This window comes from Nicotiana attenuata, unplaced genomic scaffold (assembly GCF_001879085.1).
Source record: "Nicotiana attenuata strain UT unplaced genomic scaffold, NIATTr2, whole genome shotgun sequence".
Taxonomy (NCBI): Eukaryota; Viridiplantae; Streptophyta; class Magnoliopsida; order Solanales; family Solanaceae; genus Nicotiana; species Nicotiana attenuata.
The window spans coordinates 302,778-326,644 of record NW_017671062.1 but is presented as its reverse complement, the minus strand read 5'-3'; the positions used below and the strand labels follow the sequence as shown (position 1 = coordinate 326,644).

Here is a 23,867-nt window from a genome sequence, read left to right as displayed (position 1 = left end):
AAGTTTATGCAATGTAATGTAAAAACTAACTACACAAACATCTACACTGAACAGGAGTTTATAACTTGAAAAGGTGGAGGGTTAGCCTATTGGATAGGTCAAATTACTCTTGAGGATAAACATTTTGACACTGTTATAAAATAAGTTACTTTTCTTTTTATCTGTCGTTCAAAATTTTGATACACCTATAGTTAGTAAGATTATTTGACAGCATTAATCATAAATGACTAAATCACCCTTGTCTTAATGAGTAATTAATTTACCGAGTGTATGCATTTTGGAGTGGCAAAGATGAAATTGAAAGAAAAAAAAACCTTCTTGATATTTTAAAGAAAATACTTTTTTGTCTAAATTGTCAAATAATAAAGACAGGAGAAAGTACGAGAGAAATTAAGCCATATACATAAGATGTATCCATCATCTGAACACAAGTACAGAAGGAACAGGAATTCATACCCCTAAACCGCAGAAATAAAGAGACGCCCAACAGCATTTGTGTATCAGTGACACAAGACTTAGGATTGAGAATGGAGATGGAGATAGCGTCAGAGACAGGAGCTTCCATTGCAGAGCTAATACAAGCACTGGGCCAAGCAACCCTAATGGCTAAACAACTCCCCACCACCTCTGATTCTTCACAACTCCTCCAAATCTACTCTTCCCTTCACTCTGCTCATCACCACCTTTCCCTTTTCCTATCCCTATCCCACCACCACCACCCACCCCCTCAACAGCCCCATCTCCTCCCTACACCACCACCACCTCCGGTGCCTGAAAACTCTGTCTCCTCCGCCGTAGGCGGTGGCGATGAGAATGATACTGATGAACCTATGCAAGTGGGGGATGAGGAGGTTGATGATGTAAATGAAACAGAGCAGAATTCTGTTGATAGAGTTGAGGAGAGGATGAGGGATTGTTTCATTCAGAATAAGAGACCCAAAAGACCCCTTTCTCCGGCGTCAGCTGCGGCGGCTGCGACTGAGCAGCAGCGGCGGAGCTACGACAATGACGGCGGCCTCCCTGCTCTGGAATTTGATCCTCATGGGACTAGGTTGAGGTCCTTGGACCTTATTTATCAGTTCCATTCTTGAATAAACTGTGTAAAGAATTTCATTCTTTTTATTTGAGACTATAGCTACTTATTAGAGTGGATATATTATTGTTTTTTAGAATGTATTTTCATGATCTCGATTGAGATAATCTATACCATTTTCCCCCATTCGGATTATGAACTGATTTTTTGCTTCTTGATTTCATTGCAAAATTGTTAGAAATAAGTGGTACATATGATGTCATGTGAGATTTCACAGGTCTGTTGTTGTTGTCAGTGGTACATATGATGCGAAATAGATTAAAAGAACATAGAGAAAATACAAGCAAGTTAGATATGAATCATCACTGTTCATGAATAACACAGGGTGATCCGATGCAAAAATACAGTTTATATTACCCAAATACATTATTGGTCTTTGGTTGTACTAATGATTGTAAAAGAAGATATGTGATACAATATTTACACTCAGCTCTGATGCCCTGATAATTCGTCTCTCAACACTTGTGCGGTATTGAATGGATTAAGGCTTTGATGGGACAAGAGTAATAATGGAGGCTCAATCAATATTTGTGGAGTTGTCCTTTTTGCTGTCAACTGTAGCTGTTTGAGTTCCCAGCTGGTGATAATTCTCCAGGCTTGCAGAAGCTTGTGAATTCCTTATTCCAATTTCTGGTTTACCAGTGAAGTTTAGGATAACAAGTGGAGTAATAAGAAAGGCGAGGCCTCTGCTTCCAAGTATCTTCGCCAAGTGACACCAGAAAGTCTTAGGCTTTAGCAATTGAATTATGCAGCCTTACAAAATCTTCTAGCGCTAGCTCCTCCGGCCTTGCCTGGAAAAAAAGAAGAAGAAAAACACCAAACGGAAGAGCTGATTTAGATAGAAGAATTGTTGGTGTTCAATTGACTGATAAATCACAAAATACATCAGTCATACCGTGGGTGGAAGACCAGCACTAACAAGAGCTTCTTCAATCTCAAGGGAAGGGCATATATGCTGTAGTGTTTTTCGCAACATCTTACGTTTTCCATTAAAAGCAGAATTGACCTTAACCATCAATGAGGAATGTCAGCTATGAATAATGAGAAAAGATAAACTATTCACCATATTTTACCCTAAAATTCCCAAATTTGTTGTATAACCAATCATTAGCCTAACCACAGAATGCAGATGCTGATATTTTAGTTTGTAGCAATCAATTATATCACGCTAGCAGTGGGAAAGCAAAAAGAAAAGTATATGGGTAAGCTGTAAGAACCATTGAGAAGAAACTTTTGGCAGAAGAAACAGGAGGATAATCCACAGGTTGCTTCAGTCTGAAGGAAACTACAGCTGCATCAACCTGAAGAAGAACAAGAAACAAATAATTTTACTTTGCCAATGGAATAATCATAAAATTACCTATTAGACACCATCATATGGACATGGAAAAGCTATACCGCCAGCGAATATCCTATACGTGATATAAGAACTGTATTTTTCAAATAATAGTATTCATCCAAGAGATTCACAAATGTATTAAAGGAAGCACGCGTAGACAATTTTTTCTTTTTTCGTATAATGGGAACACACGTCTAGACAGTAGAATAAAGTTCATTCCACCCCAGTTCAAAGTATTTGATATTGGAAAGAGCATCACATCTTGAAGCCGTCCAGACAGCGTGTGTTCAATTTATTGAAAGTGACAAGAGAGCGTGCCTAGAAGAGTCTATAAAATGTGTAATCCGCTACTGTTTAAATTTTCAAGAAATTATGTACCTTTGGGTCTTGGTTTTGGAAAGGAATTCAAACAGGAAAATATATACTGATCACTTACTTTAGGTTGTGGGAAGAAATTTGTCCTTGGCACCTTAAATCTGTATTCAGGATCTGCAGAGAAAAATGTAAATGCAAAAGCTTGAGATTATTGCTTAATATGTACCAAATGATTTTGGAGCTATTTAGCTGAAAATGTCCTCAATACTAAAGACGTGATTTTGATTTGTACAGTATATCTTAGAGGCTCAAAGAATATGACCAATAGTATTCAACTAAGCACAGAATTTGAGGTACTAAGGATTAAGACACAAAAGATGGGAAATCAACAGCATATAGGCGTTATCATATCAGATGACTAAAAATGAACATTTGGAAATGAGATACTTTGCGAGACAAGACCTCTTAATTATGGTTGTTTTATTATCAAGTAATCACTAGCAAAAGTTTGTCATCCTCAGTCCAAAATTAGAGTCATGGCATTGAAGTCTAAGGTACTAATTCACCCTCACAAGGCTTTCAATTACTTGAATAGAAGTTGATGAAGATATTAATGGGTCGATACTCAGAGGACCCTGAGGATGAATCCACCAAGCGCACAGCTGCTTCCTCCTGAAATTGCAGACAATCAACTGTCAGTAGTTCTGTCAACAATTGGAATAGTTTGGTCAGATTTAGTAAGAGGTGAAATACATCAAACTGTTTTCTCTATGCCATAAAGTCGCATATTTTGTGAAATGACCTCTTACATTATGTCCCAAGAACATCTATCATTGTAATTTCCTGAAACTAGCAATCATAGATCTTAACATAAACATAGAACAGCCCCACGAGGACCTTGTTTTATATTGGAAGCCATCAAATGTAACTACCACCTAGGTTTAAGCGAGAACCTTAGCAAAGTGAAATTAGCAACTGAGTTCAGGATGCAGATGGAAAATTAGACTATGAAAGAAGTCAAAGCCCTATCCTAGACTCCAAAAACAAAACCAAAAAAAAAGTTGCTTTCTTTGCTTGGTTTTCAGTGCGGGATGCCTTCCAGATGGTGCACAATTTAAGAGAAGAAAGACATCTGTGAGTTGGTGTTGCATGATGAAGAATCTGGAGGGAATACTAATTTGCATTCAGGTTGGCTTCACGACAGAGAACCCTCGTATTCTTGTCTTTTAACATATAGCAGATTGGTCCTCTGTATTCTCGTCTTTTAACATATAGTGGGTATTATAATGAACAATAGAGGAAGCAACCATGAGTTGGAGCATACAGAGGATAGCAGTAAGAAGGCAGCCTTGAAATGTCACCACTATGTCTTTTGTTGCTAATGGAAAGAAGCAAATAAGCAATAGATGATAGTGAGAATCATGTCGAAAGCATGAAAATGGTCTTTTTATTTCACTTGCACTTTTTGTGCAAAGAGAGAACCGTGTTGTATAAGGAGTTGACAGACTTCATAGGTACCTAGATGACTTGGATTTTGTCGTATAAACAACTAAGACATATTTTTGACATCGACTTGGTGTTTCGTAATGAAAATTTTAGCTTATAAAAAGAGAAAGACAAGCAGTGAAACTTGAACAATACCAAAATGTTCACAAGAAAATGACAAGAACCAAGGCAACCAACATGATTCACTCTAAACGTGCAAATGCATTACAGAGAGCTTGCTTAGTTCTGGGATTTTCAAAAGAAACTACAGGTCTAGAAAAACACTTGCAACTTGAAAATTGGTAACCTGTTGCAAAATTGAGATGCAAACGTGTGGACTGAGTCAAAGAAGTTTAGTCTTATTGCTTCAGCCCATAATTTTCTATATCTAACCAGTAAATTCTAAACAAGACCAAAGGTGTACAGATTGTAAAAAAGTAAAACAACACTCAGAATAACCAACAGTCTCTGATGCATTTTAAGTTGCTCCGTTGAAGGAAAAAATCATAAAAGAAGGAGAACTAAGGCTACCATTAATATCAACATATCTTTCCTGCTATCTATTGTCGGCATTAGTGAGTAATTGATATGGAGGTGCATTTAAGCTGACAATACAAACCTGGAGTAACAGAACTACTTCTGAGAAAATATCACCCATGGGAAGAAGTTGCTTAATTACTTCTGTACTTATGTTAAAAGGTAAATTGGAGACTACCTGTAAAAAGGAAAGGGAGTCAATATCCTGTTAGCATGATACTGAAGATATGGTAACTCGCACTTGGAACACATATTTTGAAGGCACAAAAAGTGTCAAACAGGAAATGAAGATTTTTTTCCGGGTCTTTCAAAGAAAATGAAGGAAACCCAAGGTGCACTTATAAGAATTGATTTTAGCAGGCAAAAGAAGGGGGGGGGGGGGGGGGTTGCCGCAACAACAACAACATACCAGTGTAATCCCACAAGTGGGTCTGGAGAAGATAGTGTGTATGCAGACCTTGCCCCTACCTGAAGGTAGAGAGGTTGTTTCCGATAGACCCTCGGCTCAAGGAAAGCAAAATCCAGAGAGACTGCCACGTGAGGTAATATTTCTTTTACGAGGTAAATGTTTTACATCCTGAACACTATACCCCTCCCTTCTTGCCCTTCCTGAGCCGAGGGTCTATTGGAAACAGCCTCTCTACCTGAATTAGGTAGGGGTAAGGTCTGCGTACAGACTACCCTCCCCAGACCCCACTTGTTGGGATCAAACTGGGTTTGTTTGTTGTAACACTATACCCCTCCTGAGATGACAAGATAATCTTCACTAGTAATTCTAGAAGATGATCTTTTGCCAAAATCGTCCTTTGAGGGATGTCTTCTCTCTTTATCCCTAAATTTAATTTTTCTCATTTTCAGTCCCCCATCAATTGGGCAGTAAGTTATAAAAATGGCCCTTCTAAGCCCATAGACATCTAAAACTGCCTCTATGCACCCAAAGGAGGGGCATTATTATTTTTTGCCTTAAAACTCAGATGGTTTAGGGCCTTTCTTTCATTCCAGACACCACCTCGCAGAAGCTTTGAGGGGATACTGATTGCTCATACCACTAGCAGTGTTTTTTAACTACCATTTCAAAAGGACTATTTAAATGGAGGGCCTAAATACATAATGTACAAAACTGAGCAAATGCAACAGTGGCAGTATACAGTCACTAGACACCGGAATAGCAAAAGACATGCAAGAAGGCTTTAAGTTCAAAAAGGAGATAAACTATGCATAATATATGTTGCTGTGGTCATCACTAACTTCACTTCGTTGTAGGGGCATTTTTATTTTCACACAAGAGGACATATTGAAGTTACTATGAAGGGGCTGATGATGATCTAAACTCCAAATTGGAAACTGCAAACAAGCAACTCGGGACATTACATCCAAAAATGTATATGAGAACATATGATTGACAAACATACACAATAAATATGCATCATTGTCATGAATAGTACCAACAGATACTCAGATTTCTTATAACTATATTAAAACGAAGAATTTGAGAAAAGAAGGCAGGTGCTTACCTTTGCATATTGTGGTTTCACACCTGAAGAATTTCTTCCACTTTGCGAAATTGTGGACAAATGGGAGCGTATATGACATTTTGTGAAATCCTCTAGCAAAACCTATAGATGCAGTGGTTACATTATCAGATTTCAATATATCTTTGCAATAGAAGCCACTGAAGCATAGTGTAAACCAAGTACATTTGTCTCCTTTTAGAGTCAAAGAACACTTTATTGAGTAATTCCAAAATATTAACTTTTCATCCTGTATTTCAAAGTGGAGAGATTTTAACAGAAATTGTTACCTTTACGTGGTCTAGACTGGAAAATCTCTCCATTACAAGGGCTGCCATGTAGGGATCCTGAAGTCAAAGCAAATTAAAACAATTGTGTCAACAATAAAAAGGAACAAGAAGGAAAAACAGAAAAAAGAACAAAACATTAAAAAAAAAAAAAACCTTTTTTCTCTCATAACTATTCATGTAAAGATATATGCTCAAAGTTTGTTAAGTGTTAACAATTTTCAATATGATATGGTTATTCAACATACACACACACACACGCATGCACATATACTCACTACGGTTTAATCCCAAGCTAGTTGGCTGTAGCCATTCCACTCCATTTAAACCCATGTCATTCAAAAATAGTTAATCTGTTTTTAAATATCAAACTTTTCTTTACAGTTACATAAGAGACTCCTAATATATACTCTAAGCCTGGGCAGAAAAAACAACAGAAGGAAAAAGATCAAACAAGGAGAAGCGTATTGACAGTGAAACAAAATAAACCTTTTCAATAGCAAGGACAGTGGCACCAGCGTCTACAAGAACATTGGTCAGTGAACCAGTACCAGGCCCAATTTCAACCACCAAATCTCCTTCTTGTACATCAGCAGCAGCAACTAATTCCTCATTCACTGACGAATTCAGCATGTAATGCTACAATCCATAATAGAATTAAAAAACAATTAAACACCAAATTCACTCAATCATACCCATTTTTCTGTTCACTTTACCATGGATAAACGGAATAGAAAAGATCAAACACTAGCTCACTGAATCATACCCATCTCTCTGTTCGATGAAATGCCCGAATAAACAATACCCAGATATTAAAACACTGAAACAGAAGGGAATGAGCTTTAGAAAGCAGTAAATACCTGCCCAAGTGACTTTCTTGGGAAACGACCTTTAGAGTTGAGAGCTTTAAGGGTGGCATGATAGTCATCCTCATCCTTGTTATTGATTTTTGTTTCGCTTTTGGTTTTAGATATTGCAGTTATTGTATGATAGGATTTGGGTCTTGGGCTATTGGCATCAACGGGTCCATCGTACGCCGGCGAATTTGCCAAGAGTAGAGGCTTTGGCGTTGAAGAGAATAGCAACAGGGAATGTAGCAAAGAAGGCATTGGTAGTTTTTGCGGTTATTGGTCTGTTAATTTCATGGGTTTATCCATTGGAATGTTCCCAAAAAGACAATTTTACCCTTTTAAAGATGAACTATGGTTCGTCTTGTTTAACTTTTTAAGGGCAAAATAGACTTTCTTAGAAAATTGGTTTTATCAATCTGGAGATTTGGTTTTGTAATCCATTACAATTATTTTTACTACACTTGGTAAAAACTAACATAAGAAATCTCTAAAAATATGAAAAAATGTGTAAGCACTATGACCAAGAAATTAAAAGAAAAATCACAACACATGAACACACACAGTGGTACAGCATCCAGTTAGCAACTTGAGGCTCATGGCTTTCTTAAATGAAAATACAGTTTTATAAACATGATGAGATAAAAGGTATATCACTAAACTACCTATACAACTTATAATTTATAGAACTTGAGTGACCAAAGTCAATGAAGTTCATTCTCGGAATCCCCCTCCCAAAATAGTTGTGAACTTCTATTTTCTGTTGTTTCCAGCAGAGACTTAATGTCTATTTCAGTGCCTAAACTATTGAATTCTTGTGGTAATTCTGGTACAGAATATTCTTGCTGTCTAGAATCATAATTCCCAGAATTCTCTAGTGGTGTCACAGATACTTCATCACCAAAAAGTATAGCAGAATAGTCCTCAAGATCTCCTGATGATTGATGTGCTGAAAGCTGTTCTTGGGGTATGAAACTGACATGTATTTCCGGGCTTTGACGTGATATTTTGTTCGCTGGATTATCGAATAGTAGAAGACTCTGTTGTTCTGAAATGCTGTTAGAAGGATGATTGAATATTGTAAAATTTTCAGGTGGAGCTGAAGAGCATTGAATTAAGGTATTTTCGTTAGGAGTTTCCAACAACGGTGGTGAAGGTTGCTGCTTGTGAATGTAGTCCTCTGACATTGAGGAACATAGACCAGAATACGCGGTGTTATTGGAGATAACAGCAGAAGATGAACCTTTGTGACCAAAGTTGACAGATTTCCCATCTTTGCTCAATCTAAAACCAATAAAATCCAATCCAGAATTTGAGTTTGTGGGCTGGTTTGCCTTGCCACTTTGTATGCTGAACAGCATGTTCTTTCTCTTGTCACTATATACTCTGAAGTTACTATTATGAGCTACTCTTGGCAAAAATGTTGACTGCTGTTCAATTAGGCCACTATTATATTCTGCTTGTCGCGAATTGGCAAAATCCAAGAAACTGTTCTGCTGCTGGAAACTGACCATATTGGGGAATGATACCATTTGTGGTTCTCTCAAGTTCATGCCACCAGTTCCTTGCTGAAAGTGTGTCTGAAATGGCTGTTGTGTAGAACGAGAATATCCTCGCGTTGCGTTTAAATTTAGAGAAGATAGGTATGGTTGAACTTGAAAGCATTTCTCTTTAGCATCATTTGTTAGGATTTGGTCATAGATAGAAGCAGCTGAACTTTCTTGAGCTCTTTTAAGGCACATGCGATATTTCTGCAAATATGTACACTTTTTTGTTTAATAGCAATTAAAATTTAACCATGAAATATCACAATAATTTAATATATCATGATTTTGAGAATTAAGACATTCAACATTTGTGTGACATGCATCAAGAGAGAGCACCAGGTTCTAGCTCTTAATGCAAAGATTTTGCTAGATATTAAATGCTATGATCATGTGAATTCTAAAACTAGAGATTCATGTATTAACCCCTGAGATTCTTGTAGTAATAGCACTTTAATGGTTCACATTTCCATATTTTGAACAATTCCTAAAAAGGAAAAAAAATGTAATCTCCACAAAGAAGAAGTAAATTTGCTTTCCAACCCCTCATATCAGCCTAAGTAAGGGGTGTCAAGCCTAGGAGGAAAAAATGGAGAAAAAGGAAAAGAAGTTAACATAAAAGCATATATGATGAAAATTTGATAAGGTGATGGTAAAGGGATTGAAAATTCTGCAAAAGATTATAATATAAATGAAAACACACCTGCAAATGACTGGCAACATGTTCTCTAGTCAATCCAGGCTCATTCATAATTTCAACTATTTTCTTAGGAACTGCCTCTGCATATCAATTAAGAAAAAGAGCAATCATCAATTATTATCCATAGTGTCAAGTGTCAACTACATATTTAGAACGTAAAGAAATTAACTTTCAGGGAAAAGAGGGAGAGCAACTGTTTTACTTTCATGGCCTAGTTGCTGGATAGCTTGCAAGAAATTTTGATGCATCTTTGGAGTCCAAACTACCCTTCGTTTCTTTTCGATGTCTCTATTCTCTCCATCTTCTTCACTTCTGTCGCTGCAAGCTTTTCGCTTACCCTTCACATCATGAGCCCTTACATCACTATCAGCAGATGATGTGTTTTCTGTATTTGTCTCAGTTACATTCTGAGGCAATCTTGTAGCATTGTCATCATAATTTTCTTCTTGATTGACTGCTGCTTTTCTAACTTTCTCTTTCTCTAATGCCATTTTCCAAAGCTTGTTCATCTCATTTGTGTCTGAAATGTTCACAACATATGCTGCAACACTACAATCTTGGACTTGATTTTCATATCTTGTATCATCTGGTGACATTACTGTGGAAAGTATAAGTAAAATCTGATGAGGAAAACTAAATGACAACAAATTCTAAAGTATAAAAGATAAAACTATAAAATACTTACAAATGGTTGGAAGATTGAGTTTGTTCTTGATAATTTGGAGAATGTCAACCCCATGTGTGTTTAGCCTGTGTATGTTTGTAAGAACAAGATTGAGGATGCTCTTTCTCTCCCAAATGGCATTTAAAGTATCCATTGTTTTTCCTACATGCAAAACTGATAAACAAAAGAACAAAAGTTCAAGTTAATAACTCTTCTTTGAACTAAGAAAACAAAGTTGAGAAAGAAGAGAGGATGAAAACATTATATTAGATACCTTCATGAGTTTGGTTGTGAAGCATATGAGAAACAATATTATGACAAGTAATATCATCAAGGACTAGAAGTATGCAAGTTCTTTTAGTTCCAATATCAGATGAATAAGGTGTAGATTCTCCAAGTGAATTGGCAGTAAATCCCTGGATGTCCATGTTTTTTACAGAGATGTAAAAGTTTAAGGAGGTTTCTAAGGAAGCTGTTTAATTTGGAGCTAAAGTGGCAATAAGGATATGATGTTGTAACTTGTAAGAGCACGGGAAACACAAATTATTTCCATATAATGCTTTTATACTATTCATGCCTCTCCTTACCCCCTCTCCCCCCCCCCTACCCACCCAAAAATAAAAAGAAGGGAAAAAAGTAAAGTAAGAAAGAAAAAAGTGAAGGAAGTTTGGAAAATAACCTTTATGAAAGTTTATAAGGAAACAAGGATTAATAAAATTTTTAGGAAACTTGAAAATAGATGGTAATTTTGTCCATGGGCAAACTCTTAAGTCAGAAGTGTTGCCCATGGGGCAAGTAAGGTCCAACACTTGTTAAACTTGAAATTTTGCCCATAGGGCAAGCGGAGTCAAAAAAATCAAGAGTGGCACCAACTTGTCCTATTTGTGCAAATCACCCTAAAATTTCAAAAAAAGCGTGAAATTGGAGCCCCCCCTCCCATTTGGGTCCTCGTTCAAGTAATTTTACATTATTATTTGTATAATACTCCTGCATCCCTAAAACAAATTTACAAGGATATAGCTTTACTTTAACAAAAACCAAAAAATAAGGAAGACGTAATGCTTATATATTTTTTATGGCGGCAAAACTGGGGATTGAGAAATATGAATAGTTAAAGCTTGTTTGGATGATTGTTATGTATCGTTTCATAATGTATCGTATAATATTATATTGTACTGTATCGTTTTGATGTATATAATGTTTGGATAGATTGTATTGTTTGCCGTCGTTTCATGATGCCATGCACCGCCAATATAAATAATAAACTTGCAATATTATAAAGAAAAAGTAAGGTACGAGGTAGAATTATTATATAAAAAGGTAGGGTAAAAGATAAAATAAGATTATTTAATAATAAGGAAGGGCTATAAGACAAATAATACGCAACCATAGCAGAGATTAAAACACAAACATAAACATAATCTTGAAATAGGTTCAAGAAGCGTACTGTTAAACTTCATGGATTCAGCAGCGACAACAAACGACGATTAAGCCTGAGACCAACTTCCACAATCCACTAGCTACGCGCTCTCACAGCCCGGAGAACTTGACTGATGGGACGTCTACCGTTACCACGTATTCAAGAGGCAGAATACGCTAGGGTTTTCTAATAGCTAGGGAAAGGGGATTGGCCTCTACTTATAAAGAGTGCCTACCCATCACAGCCAATAGTTATTGGGCCTCACTTATCTACACACATAATATTTAATATTAGGCATTTTGTTTATCCACCACTTGGGCCACGTCACTATCCTTTCAGGCTATAACCAATTAACGTAAGTCCAAATTCCAACATTCTCCCACTTGGACGCCAACGTTAATTGAGGACAAGAAAACAATTTTAAAATATTTGAGTTTTAAGAAAATCATTTTGAAAAAAGATTTTAGACTCTACAGTGGCCACACTACTCACATAGCCAAGGATAGAATGACCCGTATAACAATCCATTCAGTCTCAATAGAGAAGACTAACAATGAATCATAGCAGACATCACACCATTTAAAGTATGAATTCTATCTACGACTACATATGCTAGAATTTCCATCAACATGGATCAAACATGTGTGCTAAGCATTTTATCTTTCTAATCAAGGTGAGTAGATTTACACCTCTTAGAAAGAAATAATCCTCCAAGTGATATTATAACCATATCACCTCAGGAGCCTCCAAGTGACACTTAATCATATCACTTCAGGAGGATTCCCTTGTGCCTTACCCGGGATAATCAAGGCAACAAGTCGCAAGACTCAAAGATATCATGAGTTTATGCAATGTCCAATTGGAAATAAAAATAAATAAATTATCATGTTAGTCATAAGCATAACAGATATCAAATAACACAAGCTTGCATAAAGATAGAATTTTTCAAAAGCAATATCTTAGTCAGCAATTACAAAGTAACTCCCACTGACTAAAGCACATCAAAAGACTCTAAAATCCCCATATTTTTAGCATGTTCATTAAACACTACAGGCCTAAGACCTTTAGTCAAAGGATCAGCCAACATAGATTCTGTGCTAATATGCTCAATACATATATCACCTTCTTTTACCATGTCTCTAACCTTAAGAAACTTAAGGCTAACATGCTTAGAGCCTCTTGTTCTCTTGTTATTCTTGGAGAAGAACACAGCTGCACTATTGTCACAGAAAATAGTCATCGGCTTAGATATAAAATCCACAATTTGCAATTTAGTAAGAAAATTCTTCATCCAGACAGTATGTGAAGCAGTCTCAAAACAAGCAATAAACTCAGCTTCCATTGTAGATGTAGCAGTGATACTTTGCTTCTCACTTTTCCAAGAAATAGCACCTCCACCCAACATAAAAATATACCCAAAAGTTAATTTCATAGTGTCTTGACAACCTGCAAAATCAGAATCTGAATATACTAGAAGATCCAGATCATCAACCTTTTTGTATACAAGCATGAAGTCTTTGGTGCATTGTAGATATCTCATCACTTTCTTTGCAGCCACCCAATGTGCCCACCCAGGATTAGAAGAAAATCTTCCCAACATGTTAACAGCAAATGCAATATCAGGCCTTGTACAAACCTCTATGTACATCAAACAACCAACAACACTTGCATATGGCACATCTTTCATAGTTCTCATTTCAACTTCATTTTTCGGACATTGATCCTTGCTAAGTTTGTCTCCTTTTACAACAGGTGTAATACCGGGTCTACAGTCTTGCATATTGAAAGTTTTAAGAACACTCTCAATGTAGGAACGCTGTGATAAACCCAATAAACCACGTGTCCTATCTCTTTTAATTTCTATCCCAAGAACAAAAGAAGCTTCACCAAGATCTTTCATATCAAAAGACCTAGACAAAAATTGTTTGGTCTCATTCATCAAACGCAAATCTTTTGTGGCAAGCAAAATATCATCAACATAGAGAACCATAATAATAAAATTGCCATTAGCTATTTTGAGATAAACACATTCATCAAGCTTATTTTCCACAAATCCAAATTTTGTAATAATTTCATCAAATTTCAAGTACCACTACCTGGAGGCTTGTTTAAGCCCATATATGGATTTGTTAAGCTTGCACACTAGATGTTCTTTACCAGCTTCTTTAAACCCTTTAGGTTGAACCATGTAAACTTCTTCAAGTAGACTCCCATTCAGGAAAGCAGTTTTAACATCCATCTGGTGCAATTCTAAATCAAAATGAGCCATAAGAGCCATCACAATTCTAAATGCATCTTTGGATTAAATGGGAGGAAATGTTTCTTTATAATCAATACCTTCTTTTTGAGTATAACCCTTAGCAACCAACCTTGGTTTATAACGGTCTATGTTTCCCTTGGAGTCTCTTTTAGTTTTAAACACCTATTTGCAAGCAATAGGCCTAAAACCTACAGGCAATTCAACTAACTCCCGCACTCCATTGTGCTCCATAGAGCGCATTTCATCTTTCATTGCTTCACGCCATTTATCAACAAATGGAGAGGAAATTGCTTGAGCATATGATGAAGGATCAGTCAGCTCTCCAGTATCACTGAGATTTTCAGTCACATACACGATAAAATCATCAGAGATGGCAGACCTTCTTTCTCTTTGTGACCTACGGAGTGGTTCATTTTGAACATTTTGCTCAGGAACTATGGGATCTGCGTCGTTGTTCCCTTGATTCTCCCCCTCATGAATAGGTTGGTTTACCACCTTTTCATGTATAACAGGTACAGGACTTCCTTTTCTTTCAATACAATTTTCTTACCATAATCACAATCACAATCACAAACATCATGCTCAAGAAATTTCGCATTAATAGACTCAACGATTCTAGTGCCACGCCCAGGATAGAAAAACCTAAAACCTTTAGAGTGATCAGGATAGCCTATAAAGAAACAACTGGTAGTTTTAGGATCAGTTTTCTTTTCTGTGGGTGAATAAATACGAACTTCAACTGGACATCCCCAAATGTAAAAATGGTTCAAGCTAGGTTTTTGGGTTGTCCATAGTTCAAAGGGAGTTTTCGAGACAGATTTTGTAGGAACTCTATTCAGGATATAGCTAGCTGTTTTTAAGGCTTCACCCCAAAGAGACTCAGGTAGGCTAGTTCTTGACATCATACTTCTCACCATTTCCATGAGAGTACGATTTCGTCTTTTGGCCACACCATTCTGCTCAGGAGTACCTGGCATGGTATATTGTGCTACTATCCCACATTCTTGCAAAAATAAAGCAAAAGGCCCCATACATTGACCAGACTCTTCATATTTTATATAGTACTCACCACCACGGTCAGACCTCACTATCTTAATGGACTTCCCAAGCTGTTTTTCAACTTCAGTCTTGTAAATTTTAAACTTATCAAGTGCTTCAGATTTTTCTTTTAAAAGATATATATAACAGTACCTTGAAAAATCATCAATAAAGGTAATAAAATACTTATGATTGGTCAAAGTAGGTACATAAGGTCCACTAATATCAATGTGAATATTTCTAAGAGTTCGGAGCTCCTAGTGGAACCCTTTCTCTTAACCTTGGTCATTTTACCATTAACACAATCCACACAAGTTTTAAAATCTTTTGGATCAAGAATAGGTAAAATATTTTCCTTTACCAGTCGTTCAATTCTTTCTTTAGAAATATGACCAAGACGCCTATGCCATAATAGGTAAGACGTTTTATTCATAGCTGACCTTTTGTGGGCAATATTTTCAACATGCATTGCAGAAAAAGTTTCATTCAATATATTCAAGCGATATAGACCATCACTTAAAAAAGCATAAGCAACAACATGTGAATCATAGGAAATTTTAATAATACCATTATTTTGTTGAAATGAATAACTAGCTTTGTCCAAAAGGAAAACCGAAACTAATTTCCGTCTCATAGACGGTACAAAAACAGTATTTTCTAAACGAATACTATAATTATTCTTAAAAGGTAAAATAGATATCCCTATAAACTCTACTTTTGCTTTGAGTCCATTGCCCACAACAACACTGTCTTCATTACCACCTGGATGATGAGAATGACCATGTTTCCTTTTGTGAAATTTGGGTCCACCTTTTCTTTTATAAGAGGGATAATCAGCTGATCTAGACGAACTAACAAAGTTCACTACACCCTCAACTTTCTCCTTTTGGATCCTCCCTTCCTCTACCACACAAACAGTAATAAGCTCATCAACACTCCACTTATCCTTTTGTGCATTATAGGTTGTCTTAAGTTGGTTAAACTGCTCAGGAAGGGACCTCAGAGATTGGTGAACAAGAAAATCATCGGTAATGGTTACACCTAAATTGTTCAGTTTGGTAGCAATGTTAACCAATTTCATAATGTGATCACGGACACTACCTATAAGGTCATACTTTATGGTAGACAAGGAATCAATTAGGCTACTTATCTCAGCTTTATCAGATTCTAGGAATTTCTGTCCAATGGCACTCAAGAAATCTTTTGTATTTCCATTATGCTTAATTGCACCTTTTATGTGATCAGAAATGGATCTCTTCATGATCATGAGACTCAATTTGTTAGCCTTCATCCATTTTTCATACTTAGCCTTATCATCAGCAGTGCTAGTAGTTGTAGGTTCAGCAGGTTTCTGTTCAGTCAATGCAAAGTCCAAGTCCATCAGACCTAACACTATTTCAACATCCTGTTTCCATTTCTTGTAGTTGCTACTAGTCAAAGTTTCAATGGAATTCAACTGAGTAGTCATGTTGCTAACGGTTGTATAAGCAAACAACACAAAAACTAGATAAAATTATGGGCTAGAATATATAGATCAAAAGAGTCAAAGACATCCATCAGACCCCTCCTTTGGGTAGAAGATGCAACTGTCTCCCCCTTTAAAAAAAAAAATCAAGGAGTCCAAGGCATTCATTGCATCCTCACCTTTAGGCAAGAGATACAAAGCCTCCCCCTATTATCCAAGAGTACAAGGCATACATTGTGTCCTTCCTTTAGGTAAGAGACACAAAACCTCCTCTTGCATCAAATTATCCTTATTCATTTAATTTATATATATACATGAGAATCCAAGATATTAAGCTTCATCCTTTACGTTGAATTATAATATCTTATCTCATAAATTAATTTAGTGTCACTAGTATCAAAAAGATAAACCTCCAACACTAGCGTACACTCTATTAAGGACAATTTATACATGTGCATTGAGAATATTTCAATGACTCAAATAAACAGACCACTTTGGTGGAAACTATCTACTAATCATAATTCTCAATCCATGTATTAAATGATCTCACGTGTATATAATATTAAGAACCTTTCAGTGACTCCAAATAAGTAGATCACTTTGGTGACACTATTTATTAATCACATTTTTTTTTGGTTATACACATTAATACATGTGATAAGATATCACCCATATAATTAAACCTTTTGAATATTTATTTATTCTACTCTCTAATTAAAGATCAACAAAATTTTCTAGCAATAATTTTATTATACAAGTTACAGTATACTAACAATCAAAGACGACCAGTTGTAATAATCAAACACAACCGAGATATTTGATCAATTATAAGAACTTGATGAATATATAAAGGGCACAAGTCCGTATGTCATGTAAATGCTTAGGACAATTCTGGCCAAGCACTTTAACTACGGTTTATCATGGCAATAACTTCACCATAACATAGAAATTTAATCAATGAGTAATTCTTTAGAGTCGTGGGCCATGGATTAAATAATAATAAATAAGAATGTAGTAAAAGACAAATATAATTCCATACTTAAAAGCACTAAGTTAAGCAGTGCTTTAATGAAAACCCAATCGGTGCCGCCGCAGTCGTGCATAGTTAAATCAAGGCTAAAGTAATATTCTTTGTTACTTTCTGGGCCAATTTTAATTTATTTGAGGAACAAATCAGTCCGATTCATTGTCGTAAACTCGAAACCAGTAAGAGGGTTTCCTTTTACAACCGAGTTTCGATATAGATTTCACAACGTCAAATTCAGGAAAAATAACATCGTACATCAATATATTCAAGATTAATTAACGATTTTAATCTCTAACTATGGTGGCTCTGATACCAACTATAAGACAAATAATACGCAACCATAGCAGAGATTAAAACACAAACATAAACATAATCTTGAAATAGGTTCAAGAAGCGTACCGTTAAACTCCATAGATTCAGCAGCGACAACAAACGACGATTAAGCCTGAGACCAACTTCCACAATCCACTAGCTACGCGCTCTCACAGCCCGGAGAACTTGACTGATGGGACGTCTACCGTTACCACGTATTCAAGAGGCAGAATACGCTAGTGTTTTCTAATAGCTAGGGAAAGGGGGGTTGGCCTCTATTTATAAAGAGCGCCTACCCATCACAGGCCAATAGTTATTGGGCCTCACTTATCTACACACATAATATTTAATATTAGGCCTTTTGTTTATCCACCACTTGGGCCACGTCACTATCCTTTCAGGCTATAACCAATTAACGTAAGTCCAAATTCCAACAAGGGCAAGATGAGCGGAAAAAAATAAGAAAACAACGCGATCGGTCGTTCCATAAACTGGCACTTTTTGTCGTTACGTAATGACGAATTAACAATACGATACAATAAAATTTAAGTAACAATCAAAATAAACACTTTATTTAAAGTAACAATACGATACAATACAACATTACAAACATCCAAACAAGGATTTAAAGGGGTGGATGATAATGGTGTTGGATACTGCCACTTTATGTATACTAGTCCTCAAGTTACACAGGTCAAAAGAAGCGCATTAAACAGACGACTGATGTTATTACTATGACAAATAAATCACTAGAACGCCCTATTGCTGCCAAAAATACATACACATAAACCTCATTCACAAGTGAGCTTGCATTTACCAAATAGGTAAGAAACAAAACTAAAGATTAATATGCACATCATTGTGACAACTGCCCCCACCCAACCCAAAAAAAGAACCCCATCTATATATATTTAGATCATTTACAAATGAGCTTGCATTAACCAAATGGGAGAGAAACCAAACTAAAAGATCAATATACACATAACTGTGACAAACCAATTTACAGGACGCAAAGGTATTGGATCGTGCCTCATGGCTAACCGAACAAAAGCTTGCGTCTAGCAGACTTGGAGTAGTTTCGTATGGGTTCTTTATCACTCTCTCCAGAAGTATCCACACTAATCTTGGAACTTCCAGATTCATTCTCCCCAGGCGTCGCCTGGACTTTGGATGATCGGTAGAAGTTGTTGATGCTGAGTTGAACGCCTCTCGGTGATTCTAAATTTTCAGGCTTCACTGATCTTTTTCTGCTTGATTTTGTTTCTTTTAGCTCCTGGGATATCATAAATGAGCATTTGGTAAATAAAACAAACACCATTGCAGAACGGAATAGGGCGGGGGATCAAAGTAGGGTAGAGAAAAAAGTACCACTATTCTTCACCTTATCTCTCAAGAACTGGGAAACCTTTTCTGGAAAAGCACTCTGTACAAGCTCCATATCTTCTTCAGTTGATAAAAAGCTGCATCCGTCCTTGATATGAATCTGCAGAACCTCAGGCTCATCGAGCAAATCTTTCGACTCGTCATCAGCTATCCTCAGCTCCTGCTCCGTATCAGGGTTTTCAGAGGGGATGCAGATTTCATTGCTCATTTCACGTGTCGTTTTCTTCCAATTGATTACGTAAAGTTGATGTCCAAATCTTCTCTTTACCCGCTGAATGGAATCAAATTCATACTGTCCGCATAACAATTGATCTTTTGAATTTGAGGCCACGTCTCTTAGAAATATGGTGGATAACATAGGAAGCGTTCTTTGTCGTGTATAAGATGGCTCCCAGTGCTGATAATAAGCCAGATAATCAACTAGCATATCTGTCTTTGGACTTGACCATGTTAAATGATAATCACCATCTGCTACAAAATTGCCATGGCGGTGATTCGGTGAACAAAGTATAGTAAAATATAGGAAAAAGAAAAGAAATTGTCTTGAATTGATTGCGGTATGCAAGAGGGCTCCTTATATTAGGAGTTTAGACTATTAAATAAGGTAAATTTAGACTAAACATGAAATTAGGAAATTTTAAACCAAGGAAAGTTTCCAAATTAGTGGATTTCTATTTCAATTTTCAGATAAGGAGTCAATACCAAACTCTGATATTATGAAGAAAAAGAGGAAAAGAAGATTTTTCCGGGACATTGACCTAAAATATAATGTAAGAAGAAACTCAACAACCAGAGTTGATACTATGGAAAAAAGAAGAGAATAAGACTTTCCCAAATCAGTGACAAAATTTTAGTATTCAAAGAAGGGAGACAATAGCCAACCTTGGATATCATGAGAACAAAGAGGCGAGAAAAGATTTCAGAGACTGTTTTCTGTTAAAATGTATACTAGTTTTTATTCACATAAAAATTGTACTAGTTTTTTCCAGTCTCTTTCTCTAAATATAAACGTATCGTTTTATCATTGCAAGTTTACTCACCAGACTGCTGGTGTTTGTTCAAGTACATTTCTGTAATCTCATTGTTTGGGAAATTCTGCTCCGAGGCGATCATTCTGCAAACTTTAATCTGCCAATTCTCATTTCTTTTCTGTTCTTTTTCTTTATTATCCTGTCATATAAGCCCAAAAGGAAATGCCCGAATAAGAAGTGTGACAGGACGATATATCATTTCAATAAAAGATCAATGAAGCAGTGTGTTTCAGATATACCAAATCACACGAGGAACAATTACACTTGAAGCCCGACGGTTTCTGAATGCAACCCTCGTCGGCATTGGAACTGCAATACTGACAAGCAAACTTGAGGTGAGTTTTCTTGCTGCCAGGATGCCCACAGAATGAACAGTGTCGCACTTTGGTCTTCTGAGGGCTCTCATCTGAAATGGGTATAAAATTACAGTCTAAGTTGACATCACGCTGAAGCACCTGTACGTCCCCTCCACCTATTTCCTGCAACCTGCATAACGGACAATTAACTGTAACGGGCACTCTCAAACCACTAACATGAATATAAAACATCTTTGTTGATTCTCCATGCCTATAATCCACCTGCTCACTCAGTTCAAATGAAATACAAACCTATACAAGATCTCATCTTCACTGAAAGATTTGACAAAACGAAGTGCTGTTTCAAGTCCAATCCCAGGTACACCAATCAAGTTGTGGTCATTTCCCACCAAAAGTGAAATTGCTATCAAGTGATTTCTCCGCAGCCCAAGACCAGACTCAATATCCGACATGCGATAGCACTCAAATGGTTCCTGCAATTAGATGCATCTTCATGAAAGAATGAATTTAGATCAATATACACCATGTGATAGCAGTCAAATGGTCCCTTCACCAATTTGTGGGCATTTCCCCTGAATGGCATGATACTGTATCAACTTATTTCACTAGATAAACACTCTGAAGGTCTAAAGTACTAACTAAATATCAATACGAAACTACAAGAACTACAAAAGAGTACCATTAGAATATATTTCTCTCTTTTATAAAGTGCTATTTATAACTACTATAAATTGTTATCACATGAAACATATATTATGAATATTGGCGCAGAAACCAGAAAAAAAGCTTCAATCATAACGTCATTCTTTAAAAATTGATGGTATAAAATTAACTTAATTGTAGAAGTAAAAGAAATAAAGAGCAACGAAAGGAACATGCATGCAGTAGAAATATGCATCCAAAATATCCTACAGACAGAAAATGAAAGAGATAAATTTACGAACACAATAAAGTAGAGTTTACATCTTTCATATGTCCATACAACATTTACATACAAAATTAGAAAAAAAGACTTGCATATGTTTTTTTTAACAAGTAAACTTGCATGTCTTGTACCACATTAAAAAAAAAAACTGTGAACATAGTAATACTTTTTAACCATGATGTCATGAGAAAGGAGATTCAAAACATACTTACTTTGGAGTTGGGTTGGATATTTTTGATAACACATTTGGCTCCAAAAAGAAATGCATCGCTATCAGCAGTAATACAAGCATCAACTTGTCCTTCTTGATTCAACTGTGCACAGAGTGCTTCAGCTTCTCCTTTTGCTTTTAGGACTGGCACCCCAAGTAGTTCAAGAAGCTCCTAATGGAACAGAGCAATTTATACTTTAACTAACTACTGAAACATGTTAAATTAGCACCTATGCGAGAGTGGAAGGTAGAGCTCACTCAAACCATCTAAAGAATAAGAACTTCCGTGTTTAAAAGTAAAGAAGAATCGATAAAGTCAATGATAAGAGACTGTGCTGCCTGTAAAAGAGATTAGGGCTAAACATCCCCGTATTTGCCATGGATCAAACTAAACTAAATTCAATCTTTCAAGTTATATGCATGATCTGCCTGAATTGACCTTACAGCAATCTAAAATGTGGAGCTGCATTAAGTCACACCTCTCGTATTTCCATCAACATTTATGTAAAATTACTCCTTCCATCTAAAAGAGTGAACGATAAGCCTTTGCATTTTGTAGGAAACAGTCAAAAGCAGCATGGAAGACACTAAAATTTGCAATATTTCACCCTATGTTTGGCCAGTGAAAACTTGAGATATTAAGGCACTGTACAATACTATAAAAGAATGTGATGGCTTATATTACTTGCTGCTTAGTAATAAAGTATGCGAATAGATCCTACTACTCAATTTCTCGGCTTTATGTTATCCAAAAAAAAAAAAAATTCAAAGCCCACTCCTTGCTATAATAACAAAGACTTGTTGGTGACAACTACTCTTTACAGATTAAAGAGCCCTAGACAAGTATAATACTGAATAACAGTGACAATATCAGTTCAAAGTAAGAAAAAAAATTACTAGTACAATCTCACCACACATTCTTGTTCGCATTTCTGAAATGCTTTGTTCCTTTCAATTGAAATTCCCTCCTCAGCCGCTGGCAAACTCGATAATTCAATTCCTGATGCCCGAAAAAATCGTGCAATCCTTGCCTGAGACTTAAGTGGTGATGCAGTACCATCCGCGACAAAAACAGGAAATGCCCCAAACTACAAAAAATCATCACACAAAACACTTCCCTCAATACTAAAGTTAGCAGAGCAGCACCCATTTGCTACCATTACGAAATCAATACAGAAAAGAGCAGTCTTTTTACAATGATTTTTTTTTTGCTTATGCTCATAAGGTCTTTACAATAACTTCGCCTATCAAATCGCAAAGCATAGCCAATCCCAAGCTATGACTGGCGTAAAAATTGTCTAACTATTAACTAATGGAAATCAATACTCTATGTTGAAAAGAGCCGAATAGGGATACAGATTATTCAAATTTTTGAGTTCAACTGGTATGGGATTGAAACATAATTGCTTGATTGATTAATTGACATTGTTTTAACTCTTAACAATGATGATCAAAGACACCATGCATACATTTGTTAAGTAAGCTCAATATTGCACACACGCGCAGAGAGGACCCACAACGTTTTTCCCCCAAATACAAGAAAAGGTTGAACTTTGCAGTTGGGTACATGTACGTATAGTGTGTACCTTAGAGTAGAGATTGATAGTACGGAAAAAAGTGAGTCTGATATGGGGATTACGAATGTGGGCTTTGAGTACTGCAGTTTCTTGCTGAACGATCCAATATGACAAGTCCACTGCTACACGCTTGTTTCTCAAGAAATCAAACCCTTCTGCTCGACCATAAGGTTTCAGCAATTCCCAGAAGTTTCCACCCACCCCCATTTAATACTCTCATGGAGTTATTATCTTTCAGAAATTGGAAAAAGATATCTTCAAAAATTGCAACTTGAGACGGAGGATGAAGAAGAAGGGGAATTTTAGCCGTTGTAGAATCGCTTGGGCTCTTTTCTCGCGATAAGCCCAATTGTAAACAATTGACTTTTCTTGCTGTACCATATATGAAACCTTATTACAAAAGATGTGCATGATTTTATATTAACCCGTCATGTTCATAATTTTTTATAATTATTATACCATTCATTAAATACTAATTATGAGGAGCTGATTCCTTCCTAATTAGGCGCGCTACAAATCAGGAACAGAATATTCTAATTGATTTAGCGACCTTCAGATCAAATTTGAAACGCAAATCC

The 23,867-nt window shown here is 36.3% G+C and overlaps 4 protein-coding genes across 5 annotated transcripts; 1 reads left to right on the top strand and 3 right to left on the bottom strand.

Annotated features, from left to right (window-relative positions):
• Positions 1-94: 94 nt before the first annotated feature.
• LOC109205610 lies at positions 95-1,251 on the top strand. Its single transcript, XM_019368325.1, has one exon. The coding sequence runs from the start codon at positions 528-530 to the stop codon at positions 1,089-1,091; it is 564 nt and encodes a 187-aa protein (XP_019223870.1). The 5' UTR covers positions 95-527; the 3' UTR covers positions 1,092-1,251.
• A 115-nt stretch (positions 1,252-1,366) lies between these two features.
• LOC109205608 (ribosomal RNA small subunit methyltransferase, chloroplastic) lies at positions 1,367-7,764 on the bottom strand. The gene is made up of 10 exons (XM_019368323.1): positions 7,428-7,764; positions 7,057-7,206; positions 6,571-6,627; positions 6,284-6,385; positions 4,852-4,947; positions 3,335-3,419; positions 2,869-2,921; positions 2,311-2,394; positions 1,989-2,099; positions 1,367-1,884 (listed from the first exon to the last, which is right to left on the bottom strand). Exons 1-10 carry the CDS (start codon positions 7,674-7,676, stop codon positions 1,819-1,821), a joined length of 1,053 nt encoding a protein of 350 aa, XP_019223868.1. The 5' UTR covers positions 7,677-7,764; the 3' UTR covers positions 1,367-1,818.
• A 355-nt stretch (positions 7,765-8,119) lies between these two features.
• Positions 8,120-10,751, bottom strand: LOC109205605 (putative two-component response regulator ARR21). Its single transcript, XM_019368318.1, has 5 exons — positions 10,598-10,751; positions 10,345-10,497; positions 9,829-10,257; positions 9,663-9,739; positions 8,120-9,166 (listed from the first exon to the last, which is right to left on the bottom strand). The coding sequence occupies exons 1-5, from the start codon at positions 10,749-10,751 to the stop codon at positions 8,120-8,122; spliced, it is 1,860 nt and encodes a 619-aa protein (XP_019223863.1).
• A 7,788-nt stretch (positions 10,752-18,539) lies between these two features.
• LOC109205607 (flap endonuclease GEN-like 1) lies at positions 18,540-23,650 on the bottom strand. Of its 2 annotated transcripts, none has more exons than XM_019368321.1 (8): positions 23,299-23,650; positions 22,624-22,800; positions 21,714-21,884; positions 20,868-21,049; positions 20,499-20,745; positions 20,269-20,398; positions 19,227-19,699; positions 18,540-19,118 (listed from the first exon to the last, which is right to left on the bottom strand). In XM_019368321.1, the coding sequence occupies exons 1-8, from the start codon at positions 23,494-23,496 to the stop codon at positions 18,882-18,884; spliced, it is 1,815 nt and encodes a 604-aa protein (XP_019223866.1). In that variant the 5' UTR covers positions 23,497-23,650; the 3' UTR covers positions 18,540-18,881. The 2 variants fall into 2 exon arrangements, with proteins under 2 accessions (XP_019223866.1, XP_019223867.1); XM_019368322.1 differs by having other exon boundaries at positions 18,717-19,118; positions 19,227-19,696.
• Between the last annotated feature and the right edge of the window lie 217 nt (positions 23,651-23,867).

Excerpts from the sequence above, each read along its gene's own strand:
- LOC109205608 (XM_019368323.1), bottom strand. The coding sequence starts at position 7,676 with ATGCCTTCTTTGCTACATTCCCTGTTGCTATTCTCTTCAACGCCAAAG. Across the intron at positions 6,628-7,056 it reads CTGTCCTTGCTATTGAAAAG|GATCCCTACATGGCAGCCCT; the intron begins GTTTATTTTGTT and ends CTTTGACTTCAG. Across the intron at positions 4,948-6,283 it reads TGAAACCACAATATGCAAAG|GTAGTCTCCAATTTACCTTT; the intron begins GTAAGCACCTGC and ends TCCTTTTTACAG.
- LOC109205605 (XM_019368318.1), bottom strand. The coding sequence starts at position 10,751 with ATGGACATCCAGGGATTTACTGCCAATTCACTTGGAGAATCTACACCT. Across the intron at positions 9,740-9,828 it reads TCTCCCTCTTTTCCCTGAAA|AGGCAGTTCCTAAGAAAATA; the intron begins GTTAATTTCTTT and ends ATTGATATGCAG. Across the intron at positions 9,167-9,662 it reads ATGTTGCCAGTCATTTGCAG|AAATATCGCATGTGCCTTAA; the intron begins GTGTGTTTTCAT and ends ACATATTTGCAG.
- LOC109205610 (XM_019368325.1), top strand. The coding sequence starts at position 528 with ATGGAGATGGAGATAGCGTCAGAGACAGGAGCTTCCATTGCAGAGCTA.
- LOC109205607 (XM_019368321.1), bottom strand. The coding sequence starts at position 23,496 with ATGGGGGTGGGTGGAAACTTCTGGGAATTGCTGAAACCTTATGGTCGA. Across the intron at positions 21,885-22,623 it reads AATGCGAACAAGAATGTGTG|GAGCTTCTTGAACTACTTGG; the intron begins GTGAGATTGTAC and ends CTGTTCCATTAG. Across the intron at positions 19,700-20,268 it reads GAACAAACACCAGCAGTCTG|CAGATGGTGATTATCATTTA; the intron begins GTGAGTAAACTT and ends GCAATTTTGTAG.